At 39.3% G+C, this 14923-nt stretch overlaps 1 protein-coding gene across 4 annotated transcripts; it reads right to left on the reverse strand.

Moving 5' to 3' along the window:
• Positions 1–6210: 6210 nt before the first annotated feature.
• Positions 6211–13778, reverse strand: jam2b (junctional adhesion molecule 2b). Of its 4 annotated transcripts, none has more exons than XM_086051727.1 (10): positions 13652–13778; positions 11977–12042; positions 10763–10873; positions 10535–10684; positions 8630–8811; positions 8387–8495; positions 8194–8301; positions 7896–7911; positions 7781–7823; positions 6211–7695 (listed from the first exon to the last, which is right to left on the reverse strand). In XM_086051727.1, the coding sequence occupies exons 1-10, from the start codon at positions 13701–13703 to the stop codon at positions 7657–7659; spliced, it is 876 nt and encodes a 291-aa protein (XP_085907853.1). In that variant the 5' UTR covers positions 13704–13778; the 3' UTR covers positions 6211–7656. The 4 variants fall into 4 exon arrangements, with proteins under 4 accessions (XP_085907853.1, XP_085907851.1, XP_085907852.1 ...); XM_086051725.1 differs by having other exon boundaries at positions 7781–7835; XM_086051726.1 differs by having other exon boundaries at positions 7896–7914.
• Between the last annotated feature and the right edge of the window lie 1145 nt (positions 13779–14923).

Below are 14923 nucleotides of genomic sequence, written 5' to 3' on the forward strand. Positions count from 1 at the left end.
TTATTTGTCTTATCTAACAATGGAACCTCCTCTAATTTAGCCTATTCAGACCATATTTACTCATCAGCAGATGTTTTTTAATGTGTTTATTTTTGTTGTTTGACAGGGTGTATCCAATGTGAGCGTTTAACCCAGTAAGCCGGGAGCGCATAACCGCGTGTCTACCACTAGAGCCGGGAGCGCTGTTGCATCTTTCTACCTTTCAAACCGGGAGGGCGGATACATCACTGTCCTTTTTTAATCCAATTCTCCGTCTCTTAGCCAACTTAATGCATCAGAATATACACGTGACGGTGTGGTGGAATTTTTTCAAGCCGTAGGTAGGCTAATGGCGAACGCAGTCTATCGCCGGGGACTCTGATTAAAGTAAGTAACGGCAGTGATAGATGGACGACGTGCACGACCAGTGGAACCAGTCGAAGGTGATATGATGTGGTTTGTAGACAATGACGATATTGACTTCTAAGTAAGAAAATAGAGGATGGCAATTACCACTCAATTTTTTTTTTAATGAAAATAGTGCTTCTCTTGCACTTGCACGTTATTTTTACATCTTCGATTGAAAGAATAAATAATAATAAATTATGCCTGCGTGAAAGCCACATGTCTAAGCTCTTTAATTCTTTTAGAATTATGTTTCTGTCTGCTACAGGGGCTGAGATATTAATCATTTTGTATTCAGTGTTGAGAACTTCAGGTTTTCAAGGGTAATTCCAAAGGTGACCGACGGTTTTGGGGAGCTGTTGAGATGTAAAGTGGAAATCAACCCAAATGTATTTTTTTCAAGAATATGTTCTCAGCAGGCCCACTAGTTGAAATATGGCATTCTGATTAATATTGTTGTTTGTGGAATATGAGTTAAGTGGCAAAATCCACCCCTTTTTAGCCATCTCAGGGGGCGGGCATTTTGTTACTTCTGTCGACTGTAAATGACATCACAACTGCTCAGGTAATGACCAATCACAGCTCAGCTTCAGAGAACAGGTCAGTCGTGATTGGTTGTTACCTGAGCCCTGAGCAGTTGTGATGTCATTTTCAGTCGACGGAAGTGACAAAATGGCCGCCCTCGAAGATGGTTAAAAGCGGGTGGATTCATTCTTATTCCTCAAACGCAATCTTTTTCAGAAAGCCTTGTTTCAACTAGTGGCCTTGCATAGAACATACTCGTTTGGGTTGACTTCCACTTTAACGGTGCACTTGACCTGACACATATTTGATACGTATCAGTTTTGTATCCACATTTGGAGAGGGGAGAGGTCTGGTTCTGATCTTAAGATTCCATGCCATGGAAAAAAAGTACTCACCTATCATGATTTGGCAGTAAATTCATTGAGAGTGAATCCACAGCATCACAAATTCTGCCTTTACAATGACGAATATGCACGGAATAAACATATATTGCAACATTGACACTTTTAGCAATGTCCCTGCGGCTGTTGGAATCCAAGCCAAATGTGAACTTTCATCTTTGGTTTACAAAGTGTGACAAACCTGCTTGGTTTTCACGCCTCAGATATTCTATAATACTTCCCCAAATTCTAGCCACGGAACACACACACACATGCTCACACAAATACAACATTTCATCTGGATGCCACGCTGCCTACACTGATCCTATTTGAGCTCTAGTAGGAAGCGCAGGGCTGCAGTACATTGGGAGTTTGAAGTTGTGGATGGAGTGTGCAATTTCACCCCCACTTAGTTACCGTTGCTATGTCCGAAAATCTTTTGACATCACCTTTCTGCCCACCCCGAAGAAATATTAAATTTTGGGACTAAGGAGATTTCAGTTCCTTTATAATACATTCACGTACTTAAAGATAGAAGCTGATGCACACGGATGACAAAATGTCAACAACTGCACTTGACAGTAGCAACACTGTTCCTGTAAAGCCAGTTCACGTTCTATTTACTATTAAAATAATTCAATAAGCAAAAATAGGTTCATCCAGTCCACAGCCCAAGTTGGTAGAATTGCCCCAAATTGCAGGAGTACTGTTAATTTTGAAAAGGTGGACTTAAAAGAATAAATGCGTGTAAAAGTACTTGCCCCCTAAACCTAATAACTGGTTGGCCACCCACAGCAACAACAACTGAAATCAAGCGTTTTCCATAACTGACAACAGAGCTTTCACATCTCTGTGGAGATATTTTGGCCCACACGCTGCCTTGCAGAATTTGTTTAATTCAGCAACACTGGAGGGTTTTCTAGCATGATTAGCCTTTTTGAAGTCATGCCATTGCAATCAGATTCAAGTACAGACGTTGCCTAGGCCGCTCCAAAAGCTTCATTTTGTTGATTTTTTTTTTTTTTTTTTTTCCCAGAAGTTGACTTGTGTGTCCTGTATCATTATCCGGCTGCAGAACCAAAGTATCCTTCATCTTGAAGTCACAAACTGATGGCCAAACATTCTATCTCAGGATTTTCTGGAAAAAAAAAAAGCAGAATTCCTGGTTTCAGCAATCACAGCAAGTCATCCACGTCCTGAAGCAACAAAGCAGCCTGAGACCACCACACTATCTCCACCATGTTGCATTGTTTGTATGATGTTCTTTTTCTGAAATGCTATGTTATATTTGCGCCAGATGTAACATGACACATACCTTCTCTTCAGTCCATACATTATTCCTCCAAAAGTCATAGAAATCATTCAGGTGTTTTTTTTTTTCTTGCTTGTTTTATTTTATATTATTTATTTATTTTTCAAAAGTAAGACAAGTCTTTATGTTCTTTGTGGTCAGCAACGTTTTTGATTATGAACAGCCTTTTTTAGGTTATGCCACAGCATTTCAATCGGATTCAAGTCTGGACTTTAACTAAGCCCCTGGAAAACATTCATTTTCTTTTTTTTAAGCCATCCATAAGTTGAGTTGTTGGCGTGTTTTGAACCGATGTCCTTCTACAGAACCAAAGTGCACCTCAGCCTGAGGTCACAGGCCACTTCCCCCCAGGTCCTAGAGCCTACAAAATATCCCCCCTTAAAGCCTTACCAATAAATACAGTGTATATATAAAATTCAACCCACCAAAGTGGTTATTGGGATGGGCAGTGTTACAGGCCAAAGATGAAATTCACCGTATTTAGTCGGTTGGCAGGTGGTAATGTCAAGCCCTGTATGACATTTTACTGTTCTTGAGTAAAACAATAAACTTTCCATTATTTTTTGCAGTCAACAAAGCACTGCCAGGAAAGTCTCTGACCTCTGTTCTCTTTTGCTCTCTGATTGGTCAGGCTGCATTTCAGTGGGGGGTTGATGGTTGGCCTTGCGAAAGGTGACTTGGTGGGGGTTGACTCTGACACAGCTAGCAGTGTATAGAACAGACTTGAGTGCGAAAGTTGTTCTAAAAGCACTCACACTGACATCCAAGCATCACTCAGCAGGGCTCCTGGCATTGTGACAGCGCGTCGGCATAAAGATTTCATGGAGCAGTAGGGGACGCCGTCTGCGAACTTTTAAATGTTTAAACGTTGCTATTTCTTTCTGCTCTGACGGGAAGTGAGCATTTTCCTGCCCCGATGCCTGCCGTGTCGCTGGTCCACTTCCTGTTGGTCCTCACCACAGCAATCCCCTTGAGGCATCCACACATTGATGTCCATGTGATGTAAGATTTACAGAAAGGTTGCTCATATTCCCTGCCTGCCTGTCATTTCTCATCATTTGTGTTTGGGTTTTATAAAACACTTTGCAGTGGAGCTATTTCTCTTGCGCCTGAATAATGTGTGATAATAATAATAATAATACTAATCCACCCATTCATCCATTTAATAATAATAAATTATGTTTAGCTTTCCTTCTGATAGAATTCCAACGGTGCTGTTATGAGAGATGTTTTATTCCCTCTAAAACAGTTGAGTCAAAATGGGTTGTTGTAGTGGTTGTTGTTGTTTTATGAAATGAACTCAATATTAGGGGTTTTTTTTTGTTTACAAATAAAAATAAATAAGTACAATTTAAAAAAAAAGATTTTTTTTCTTTTGCAGAAAGTTGGGTCAGATTGACCCAAGTAATGGAGCGGTGCTCTCAGGGTGTTTTTAGGATGTTCTTTATTTTTATATAGACTTTGATGTCTCATGACATGTTTCTTCTAATGTATTAATTATCAAAAAATTCCAAAGTAAAACGTGGTGATTTTGTTTAAAATAAGTAAAATAGTAATTTCAGATGTGAAATTACTCAGAGAGAAATGGAAAAAAAAATCAAAATAAATTAAATAAAGAAATAACATGATGCTAAAATAAGAGATGTTTAGAAAATAATAGATGGATGAATTAAAATTAAAAAAATGTGAATTTAAGATTAAAAAAATAAATTTGAAAATTTGAAGACAAAATGAAGGACTAGAGAAAATACGATCTGGAAGAAAAAATGAAATTGAATGAAAAAATGAATGGTAAATGCCATTAAAAAATAAATTATTAAAGTGAAGACCTGAAATAAAATCAAAAATTGTATTTAACAACAGAACTGAAATAAAATATGGAATGGAATTTTTAGTTGCCCAGTGATTGTCATTCTTTCTCTCCAAGTCTTTGCAGGAACTCACTCATGATGGAGCGTGCCAACCTGTGACCCAAGATGCAGGCCGAGCAAACTTTTCGTCTTAGCGTCTTAATAAAACAGCACCACTAACGTAGATTTCATTTGACAGCCTCCGCCCACTCGCACACACGCTCTGTGGTTTTGTCACACTTCTTTTCACACTTCTCGGCCCTTCTGTGACGGATCGCTTTCCACGCACGCGCACACACTCACCGGATTGAAAATGGGATGTAAGAGTTAAATGTAATCCAAGGAGAACATCCAACATGAATACTTGTCAGTGCAAAACCCTCTCAAATAATTAACTTTACTTCCAAGCAGTCTACTTGACTGCACATGTACAGCTAGACCTAGAGTGACCAGATCCAAACTCACCAGATGTGGGACAGAGACTATGCTTGTGGGGGACAATGTGGGACGCATATGACGCTCGTGACGGACACCAAAAATGCATATGACACAGCTTGTCGATTGTTCAGTAACATAACATAATAAACTGTAACAAAATAACAAATATAAATCTACAAATAAAAACACAGAACACAGAATTGCAGTTGAAATTATCTGCAGTTACAAAAATACAACACAAACTACTAGCAAAAAGGTAAATCTCTGAGACATTAATATCAAGGACAGGGGCGGAGCCAGAACGTGGCTAATGGGTGGGCCTGGAAAAATCAGGGTGGGCCTTGAATATTTCTCTCACTGACCACAATCCTCGTATCCCGACACATGGTATATTCAAATAAAATGACAAACTGAATAATATGAAGTTCAGATCCTCCTTAGACAACCACAATTATGCCATTCTTAATATTCGATACAATAAAAAAAAAAAACATAACGAAACACAAATTCAAAAATAATTTCATAATAATTTACAAAAAATTTAAAAGTATCAGTGAATCTCACTGGGTGGGCAGTCTGTCAATCTGGGTGGGCCTGTGCCCGCCCAGGCCCAGCCAGATTCTAGAGTCCTCCATTTTCATTCATTCATTCATCACAAACGTATGGAACGCGTCGCTAAAATGCTTGTTTTTGGTAGGCGTGTTTTTAAAACCAACTATTGCCTGCATGTGCGCCCGGCTGTTTGATTGACAGCATACCCCTGCCTCTCACAGTCTCGCACGCAGACAGTCACACCAGGCCGAATACCATACACCCGAACCCCCAACACACACACACACAGCCCGAGACCCGCCTCCATAAGAGCCTCCCTGTGTGTTGTCTGTTCTCAGCACACAGGCGTTTGATAAAAAAAAAAAAAAAAAGATTTTAGACGCATGTTTGAAAATTGGTGCCTGCCGATCAGACGTGCGGGACTGTGCGTCAATTTGCGGGACGAATCAAAAATCATTAAAATGCGGGACAGTCCCGCGCAAAGCGGGACATATGGTCACCCTAGCTAGACTCCGAGTGGTGCTCAAGCACATGCCCGTTTGCCCCGGATGAGAAAAGTGCCGTTTGCCCTTTCATTAAAGTAACAAAGAGCATACATACATAATGCATACACTATACCAGGCGTCACCAATGCTGTTCCCGCGGGCACCAGGTAGCCTTCAAGGACCACATGAGAGTGTGTGCGTGTGTGTGTGCATGCGCGTGTGAGGGCGTGTGTGTGGGGGGGGAATGCGTGCGTGTATGAGAGGAAGACAACACTACAAGAATCAAAGATGTCAAAACGTTTAATAGACTAGGACAACAATAAAAAAAGGATAACAATGATAAAGGGGCAAAATCAAATGCAATATTAATTCAACTGTTGTTCATAAAGATCATGCAAAATGAATAAAGGCACTTTCACTCCATCAAGCCACCAACATTCAGTACGATGTCTCCCTCTCGTGGCCATGTACCAGTAGTACAATACTTATCTCACCGCCTGCTTCGGAGATATACTCGCGTAAAAAGGTCGTTGTTGTTATTTGTGTTTTTGGACGATACAGTAAAATGTACAAAACACTGATGTCAACATACACTATGCACATAAAGGTCATATTAGCTGCGTGTGAAAGACCTTTCATACTGTATATTGTACACAATGTACACAGAAATCAATGGGAATATGCAGATTATATTTATTTAAAAGCAAACCTATTGTGGGAATTTGTGTGTTATTTGTGTTATTATTTTTAAAACAATGGGAATTCATAGATTAATAATGTAATAGTGTTCTGAAATAAACAACTTGGAATTTGTCGGGTTTTATATATGTCATTTTTAGATAAACAAATAATTTGTTTGGAGTTTGTTCGATTTATTAATAGTTATTTTGATATTTTGAAATAAACCAGTAATGGGAATTTTAGAGGATTTTTTTTCCATGTAACTATTTTTTCTGTTAAATAAATCTAATTATTTATGAAATTCTGACACTTAAAAAAAAGGAATATTGTTGACTTCATGTAATTATTTAATGCATGTATTTATTGAATATATATTTTGTATTTAATTCATTCATTATTTTTAAGACAAACCTCTTTAGACAAAAAAAGACAAACTCGAAAGTTAGTTTGAAATATGAGGTTTGGATTAAAAAAAATGCACAAACTCCATTTTTTTCCTACTGAGGTAAATGCGAGATTTGTGAAAAATATTAATGTTGCAATTTATACAATGTTCCTCCAGTGTTTGCAGACACCCGTTCATTTGTTTCTTAATTCACACGCAAACAAAAGTGAAAGAGAGTAACTAAGACACATTCACACACAAACACATACAGTTTTGTAAAACAGAGTATATGAACATAATAACAAGAAAAATAAAGTTTCTGTGTGTGGAAAAATAGATCAAATGCAGTGGGAATCTTTGTTGGTTGATGTGAGGGCATGATTGTAATACTGGCGTCTTTAGTGAGAGTGGAATTCCTTCACCCCTCACAGAAATAGCAAATAATCAAACCTTCTTCATAAAAAAAAAAAAGTTTGAACCCTGTGTTACATAGACACAGCAGAAACTGCCCCTGAACCACATTTGTGGCCGGGTCCAGCAAGGATGATGACGAAGAGTCCGCTTTAGGTTTTGGTCTTTGAGAAAATACCAGCGTGGGCTAAACAGTCCAGTGCAGTGAAGAATAAATGTTGAATTCTGGATTGGTTTGACAACACTGCACAAATCAGATCATGAAGGACTGAGTTGGTTTGTAAGTCTTGATCTGTGGAGAAGACACAGAAAAACAATCCGTTCTTTGGATTAGCCAGGTGACTTGGTTATCAGCAACCCAAATAAACATGACTCACATTGTGGATGGGTGGAGGAGGAGGAGGGTTGTATGACTTGGCGCTGCAAGACAAACTGTACAAGTTGCTTAAATGTCCAAAAGTGGTTGGGCAAAACTAAAGACTAGCAACTCACCTTTTGGTTTTCTTCTCTTCTAGTTGGAGGGAGAAAAATGGGAGATGGTCAAGCATTCTCAATGTCACAATCACTCAAGACATTTATGAGAGTAGGCAGATTGGTGAAAAGGAATTGCGAACAGTTCCAAATAGCAGTCACCGTTAGCACAAAATATGTTACTCTTGTTGGGCTTTGTTTCCAGATACTGAAATGTGTCCTATTATGCTTCGTCGATGTTTCCCTTAAATAATGTATGGTCCCAATATATGATTGTGTTTACATGTTTGTACAGGGGCTCCGTTAAGAAATAACTCACTCTTGCAGTATCCTCGACGTCGGCACACACACGCGCAGATGCAGCAGAGGAGCGTGAGGATCACAAAACCCGAAGCGCCAGCTATCAAAATGGCGATATCCACCGGATCTGCGCCCCCCCCCCCAAAAAAAATCTCTTGTGAGTACACGTGTAAAGCGCATAAGAGTTAGGGGTGAAAAAAAACTCAACTTACAGTCAATAACTTTTAGTTGTTGTGCCACGCAGCTCTTGGGTGCCCCCACACTGTTGGAGGACTCGCAGCGATACATCCCAGAATCCACTTTGGAGACGCTTGTCAACTTCTGCTCTGGGTGAAGAGTGAAAGCGAGAGGAAGAGCAACAGCTGCACATGTGTTCCTTCACGGGTACATACGAGTGCACAAGTGTGCGCTTTGTGCTCTACGCGCCATGTGTCACACAGCCGGAGCTCACTCACCAGCGTGCCTCTGCGCGTGTCCATGCTGTACGGCGAGTCGGACGAGACCTTCAGGGCCCTGTTGTCTTTGTACCAGCTGTACGTCGCCGGGGGCACGCTCTGCTTGTCTTTGCACAGGAGCTCCAGGTCGGAGCCCACAAACACCGAGTGGGGCACCTCGCAAGACGGGATGTGGGGCGGCACTTAGGACGCACACACAAAAGCAGCATTTAATGTAACCACTGTCATTTATTACATATCCATAACATCGAAAAATCGCGCTGACCTGTTACCTTGCGCTTCAGGAGCTATGCTGAAACTATGGCAGAATATCCACAACCAGAAAATGAAAAAATACAGATCCGTCATTTGCCAACAACTGGGCATAAGCTAGCAAACACAAAAAAAGTGAAGGGACCTCAGGCGGCTTACTGTACATCACTGGTTCTCACTTGTTCTCAATCTATGACCCGCATCTTTTTAGTTGTTGTAAGGTGTAGGAGCCCCATGTATTGCTTTGTATATTTTTGTTATTCCTCCAACCACTAAGGTGCGGTGTTTTTGTTTGACCTGTGCCGAATTGGGGGTGGTGGCCTGACAGGTTAAATTTGGGGTTTCCTGAGGTGACAGGTATCACTGATTAGGAGGAAGGAAACAATTTTTCGACCTAAATGTAGGGACTTGTCCACTGCCACTTCATCCACAACACTTTTGATCACTGATTGGAGTTCAATTTTGACATCTTGTACTCAGTGAAAATGGTTGCAATTTGTTTCATGCCAACACAACAGTGGTAGACAGGATTGAAGAACTGTTGACCAGCCAGTACAGTACGGTTGAGACCCACTTTGATGGAAGTTGAGAACACCTTTGAAAATACTTCAATACATTTACTGTATATTATGTTGTGAGTCTGACTATGCGTTCAAAAGCATATTGCTAGCTAGGACGCCCGTGAGCCAATGGCTGGGCTGCACTTTGTTTACACTTTACAGAGTAAACTAGCAGATGTGAGTAACATTTCCCGACACTTACCTAATATGTTCCACGTGTGAACGTAATACATATTCTTACTAAAAAAAAACTTTTACTTTTTACTAGCTGTAAGAGACCCCCCCAAATTGGGTTCCCAACCACCAGTTGAGAATTACTGGCTAAGAGGATTTAGAAGCCACACAGAAGACATTAGTTCTCGACGGGTACCTTTATCACCTCTATTTTATGTACATTCCAAACAAAACAAAAAACTTCCTAATAAGTCTTGCTACCAACTTAATATCTGTGGCTAACGTCGGCTTGTTTACAGTGCTAATGCTAGTAATGCTAGCACAGCTAATTTTTGAAGCGTTTTCTGTGACTTTTCTAATGCTACGCTCCAATCCTGCAAGGTGTTTCAACATTGTACAATCCCCCTTTAAGTTAATGTTACACCACATGAATCTCAAATAAGTCTAATCAAATAAGAAAATATCAATACAGTCTACATTACATAAACATATCTATTGAAAATAAATGTTAAAAATACATTGTAAGCTAATTCAATATGATAAATGAAACAAAACAATTCAATTGAAATAGTTACTCACAAATGGATGAAACTATAAACAAATATTAAGTGTAATAAATGTAAATTATAACTAAATATTAATGTTCATTTAATTTCACGAATGATTTCAAATAATTGTTTTTAGTGTGACTATATTTTTGTTAAAAGAAAAATAAAGTCTAATGATGGCCTTTGTTTATCATATAAATCATTATTATTGGAGTAATCATACAAAATACAGTGCATAGTAATTAAAATGAGAGGCCCAAAATAATAAAACCAAACATAAATGTATTTGTGAATATAGCTAACATAGCATAACACAGCTTCTGCATTGTATTGTGCAGGTGTACCTAATATTATGGCTCGCAGGCGCATACCGTGTACGCCGAGGGTGACGGTGGCCTCTCCGAAGCTGACGTGGTCATCGGCGGCGGTCACCTCACAGCGATACTCGCCGGAGTCTTTCTGTGTCACCGAGTGGATGGTCAGAGTGGCTCCCTCCATCTTGGCCCGCCCTGCGTACGAGCCTGCCGTGATGGGAAATCAGCAAAGAAAGAAAGTGCTGTTTCCAACTCCAGAAAACAGGGAGAGAAGCCGTCACCCACCGGTAAATTTGTTATTAAAGTAGACAAAGGTCACAGCTTTTCCTTTCTTCTTCCACTCGATTCGAGGGTTCTGGTCCTTCTCAGTGTGGAAGTTGCAGGACAGAACAGCGTCTGGAAGGTCAGGACACGCTGATGCACACTGATGATGTCGCGGCTCCGTTTGTAATTTATATGTGACGCACAGTGGTGCCTTGGCTTCCGATTGTGATTTGTTCCGTGACCACTTTCGTTATTCCAATCCAGGGCTGAACAAGTGCAGTGTAGTAGAATCGCAAAGGCTGCAATCTGCTTCATTGCCGCCGTACCTAAAATGTTCTTTTCAGGTTTAAACATCTTTAATTTTTTCTCACTCTGCTGCAACTTGCATCAAGTTGTTAAAAAATATATATTTTTGTCTACCGCTTTTGTTTTTATCACATATTGCTTTGTTTATCTAAATAAGCCCATACATAGAAACACTTATTGAGAGGTGCAACAATTGATCGATTAATTGACAACTAATCGATTATCAAATCAGTTGTTAAATATTTTGATCATAGAGTAATTGTTTGGAGACCTTGTATAATTCAAAATTGTCCAAATACATGGAATCCCTGCCTCTCACCAGTAAATGTTCTTAGATACCTGCAGTTCTCCATGAAAGCAGGCTGATTATTTTGTTGTTTTTGTAAACATCTGCTTTTTCTTTGGAAAACTGACCTCAAACTTGATCAACATTTTTGCCAATTTTCTGAGTTAAGGACCAAACCAGGAACTGAATCATAATTAATTTATGTTTAACCTATGCATTTACTGCATTGTCATTTGAAATAATGTCCTGTTTTTCAAAACGGGATGGAAACGTACAACTTTTTAAAAATCCAATTCACCTATTAATTGACAAAATCATCAACAGATTATTAAAATAATCATTAGTTGCAGTCCTACTTATTATCTCTTTTTACTCATCCCTTTTAAAAAAAAAAAAAAAAAAAAATGTTTCTTAAATTCACCCATCCATATCCTATAGCGCCAGGGATGATGCTACACCGAAGCTCGGGAGTCATAATTAGAGTCATGGGTGAGATGGAGCCTGTAAAGGCCCCAACTTGATTCAGGTCGATTCTGCCTTTGGAGGTAGCATAAGTGCTGTAATAGCTTGTTTCACGGAGAGATACCGTAGATTTTCAAGAAAGAAGGTTTAACAAAACAAGCTGGAAACGAAGCACTCTTACCTGTGTGTTCATGGACCTCCACTTTGGTTTTAGAAGAGCTCACTGTCACTGACATACTGACAGGACCTGCAAGAAGCAAAATTAATGATTAACTTTGCAACGGCACTTGCATATTCCACAGCACTTGTCTTCAGGTGATACAGCCTATCCCAGCTGACTTTGGGCCAGACCGAGGGTACATCCTGGACTGGTCAACAGCCAATCGCAGGGCACATATAAAAAAACAACCATTCATACTCTCATTCACACATAGGCACAATTTTGGTGGCAATGGACCTGCATACAGGAGTACTTTGAGAAAACCCACACAATCATTTCACAGAGGAAGATTCGAACCCAGAACATCAGAACTGTCAGAGGGATATGCTAACCATTAGGCCAGCGTGCTGCCCCATTTGTTTGATGATGTTTAAAAAAAAAAACTTTTAGTAGGAATTGACATTTGACTGCATTTTCCTTGATCAACTGTTGACAAACAGATTCGCAGATTATATTTGACCTATCTGATGCATGAAACAGTGGAAATTGATTTTCATAGCATGGGACCTTTAAAACAGCAAATTAGTTGAGCGTAAATGAAAAAGAGTGTGTGCGTGTGGTGTGTGGTGGTACCAGGACCGCTGCTGTTTTGGAATGTAAAACTGATGGACGACTTTCAGAAGGGGCGGATTCAAGGCGATACTGATAACGTCCTTCTCACACACAAGAAGACGGGGTGGAATGAAGGAGAGTCCACTGAACGTATTTGAACACATTAGATTTTACTTTTAATTATACTGTGCGGTACGCTACACTAAAGGTACACTTTAACATGATCCAATGCAAGACCTGCTTCAGAAAAGTAGGAATTTAACTGCATGTCTTTAATTGTGGCGGTGAAGCTGAGTTATACTTGATTACCTCATTTAGCTACACAAGAGTGTCAAAATATTAGAAACACCTCACAGTATACGACCCCCCCCCCTAGTAAATTCAGTGTTATGTTAAAACTTCTCAGACAGTGTGAATCAAAACTGAGCATTACTATTTGGGGAAATTGGTTGATTTTCAAAAGGGCTCTCGTGCTGGTTTTCGTTAGATGGCGACATTTCATCATGGAGCTTTTATTAGACATTGAAGGGTTAAATTAGAGTCCTAAGGTTAAGCCTGAAGTTCTGGTTTGACTTTGGAGTGCTGGGGTCAGAAATGGGTAGGTTCTTCTCACAAATGCAATGATGCACAAAACAACGACTGATCCAATATGAAATTCTGCCTCACAAACATGGTCCGAATATTTGGACTACTTCAGCTGTATCTGCCTTTTAAGTGAACAGATCATGAGAAGCAATCATGTTAAACCGACCCAACTTCAAAAGGGAGTTTTGTGCCGATAAACAGCGGTCAGCGGGGGAGGTATCCGCACACGTGTACTATTGACATTTTCAAACATGATTAAAGTTACAAAACATGATCATCACAGTTTCTACATTTTACTTTACTTGACATTATCTATAGTCTACATAAATGCCACAAGTATCATTCGAAGTCAATTTCAAAGTTACCTGAACAAACACTGTGGACGTCATGCTAGATTGCATGTGCAGGTTTTGCACATGCAACCGATGAGCCAACTACTGCACGTTCACGTGAACAGAAAACGACATGCAAACAAGTGTCTTTTTTTTTTTTAACTCACAGTGTATGCAGAGTAGAAGTAAGAGCAAGAACATCATCATCGTCATCGTCATCGTGGATTGTCTTCGCGTGGGTTCGCTCGTACGTGCTCTTGTGTGAGGGAGTGTGTGAGTCTTCTTAAGTTTCACACGCACACACACAATAGGAGGGGGGGAAAAGGCGCGAGCGTGGGTTGTGGAGCAAACGACCACACGTGATCGTGACGACACTTTGTTTTGGTTCATCATTATCATCATCATCATTATCACAAGTGATAGTAGTGGTAGTAGTAGTCGTATACAGTATTACACAACATACTGTAGTTGGGTAGACAATGTATTGAAATCAAAATAATAGTCAGGAATTTTTTAAAAACAATGATAAAATAATAGGAAAAAATGCGTTATTATTCTTACTATTGCACAATATTTGATTACTGAAGGTGTTAAATGAATGTTTTCAGCGGCTTAACATTAGAATAACAACAACATGAGACTATGTGTAAAATATGACATATATGGACAAAAATATGTCATCTTTCAAACCGCTTATTCTGTACAGGGTCGCGGGAGCCTATCCCAGTTGACAATGGGCGAAAGGCGGACTACACCCCGAACTGGTCGCCAGCCAGTCGCAGGGGACACACACAGACACCGTCACTGAGCGGGAACCGATCCCACGCTGCCCGCACACAACTCAGGCGTGTGTACCACTACTCTATCAGCAATTTGACAAAAACATACGTTTTATAATTAAAAAAATAATAATAATTGTAGTATAAAGGAAAAGTAACAGTCAAGAAATGTGTGACATCATGGAAAATAAGTTATAATTTTAAGACACATTTTCATTTACAGGACAAAAGGTTGTACTCATATAGAAGAAGTCACAGTTTCCTGAGAACATGTCATTTTACAATAAAATGTCCTGATTATATGAGTGGCAATTTTGCAAGAAAAAGTCTTAATTTTGTGAGAGTAAATTTGTCATTTTACAGCAATAATGTGGTAATTTTACAAAAAAAACAGAAAGATTATGAGAATAAAGTTGGACTTTTAAGACAAGAAAATGGTAGTTTTACAAGAAAATGTTCAAATTTTATGACAATTTGTAATTTTATGAAAATAAATGTGTAATTTCACAATTAAAAAAGTCACAATTTTATGACAGTCAAATTACAATTTTCTTAACATTACTGAAAAGGGATTACAGAACAGTCAACATTTGCAACAAAAAGATCATAAAAACAAAAAGTAAAATTTATAATATTCCAATCACACTTGAAGTTATGGTA

This window comes from Filicampus tigris, chromosome 14, assembly GCF_054856515.1.
Source record: "Filicampus tigris isolate MCC_2025a chromosome 14, RoL_Ftig_1.0, whole genome shotgun sequence".
NCBI classification, from domain to species: Eukaryota; Metazoa; Chordata; class Actinopteri; order Syngnathiformes; family Syngnathidae; genus Filicampus; species Filicampus tigris.